The 545-nt window shown below is 74.9% G+C and overlaps 1 protein-coding gene across 1 annotated transcript in view; it reads left to right on the forward strand.

Annotated features, from left to right (window-relative positions):
- The first annotated feature begins 158 nt into the window (after nt 1–158).
- Nucleotides 159–545, forward strand: part of GIT1 (GIT ArfGAP 1) — a 12643-nt gene continuing 12256 nt past the window's right edge. Inside the window, 1 exon segment of the mRNA XM_019510965.1 lies at nt 159–528. Within this exon segment, the coding sequence (XP_019366510.1) occupies nt 277–528 (252 nt within the window). The 5' untranslated portion in view covers nt 159–276.

A 545-nucleotide genomic window follows, 5' to 3' on the forward strand; every position in this document is an offset into this window, starting at 1 on the left:
GCCGTTGCCGCTGGGCCCGAGACCCTGGGGGCACTGGCTGGGCAGGGGGTACTTCCAGCTCCCCCAGGGGCTCGGGGCTGGTGCCCCTCAGGGCCGGGCATCGGCCCCCGCACCTGCCCGCCCCAGGCTGGCGGCCCCCAGGAATGGGCGCAGCTCGAGGCTCCCCCCCGCGGGGTGCTCCTCCCCGGCACCCTGGTGCCAGGTTGCTACGGGAACCTCTGGGTTTCCCTAGTTACAGCGCGGCAACTCCAGGGCCTGGTGGTTTCCATAGCAACCATGCCCCAAAACCGGGGCGGGGGGGCACCCAGAATGGGCACGGGGCCGGGGGGATGCCGGGTGGCCCCCGGGGCCCTGACACCCGCCTGCCCCGCAGACCCTGGCTGGGCCTCCATCAACCGGGGCGTGCTGATCTGCGACGAGTGCTGCAGCGTGCACCGCAGCCTGGGCCGCCACATCTCCATCGTCAAGCACCTGCGCCACAGCCCCTGGCCCCCCAGCCTGCTGCAGGTGGGTCGCGCCCCCGAGCGCGCGCGGGGGCCGGCGGG

Source organism: Gavialis gangeticus, unplaced genomic scaffold (assembly GCF_001723915.1).
Source record: "Gavialis gangeticus isolate Ggan-Ray unplaced genomic scaffold, GavGan_comp1, whole genome shotgun sequence".
NCBI lineage: Eukaryota > Metazoa > Chordata > Crocodylia > Gavialidae > Gavialis > Gavialis gangeticus.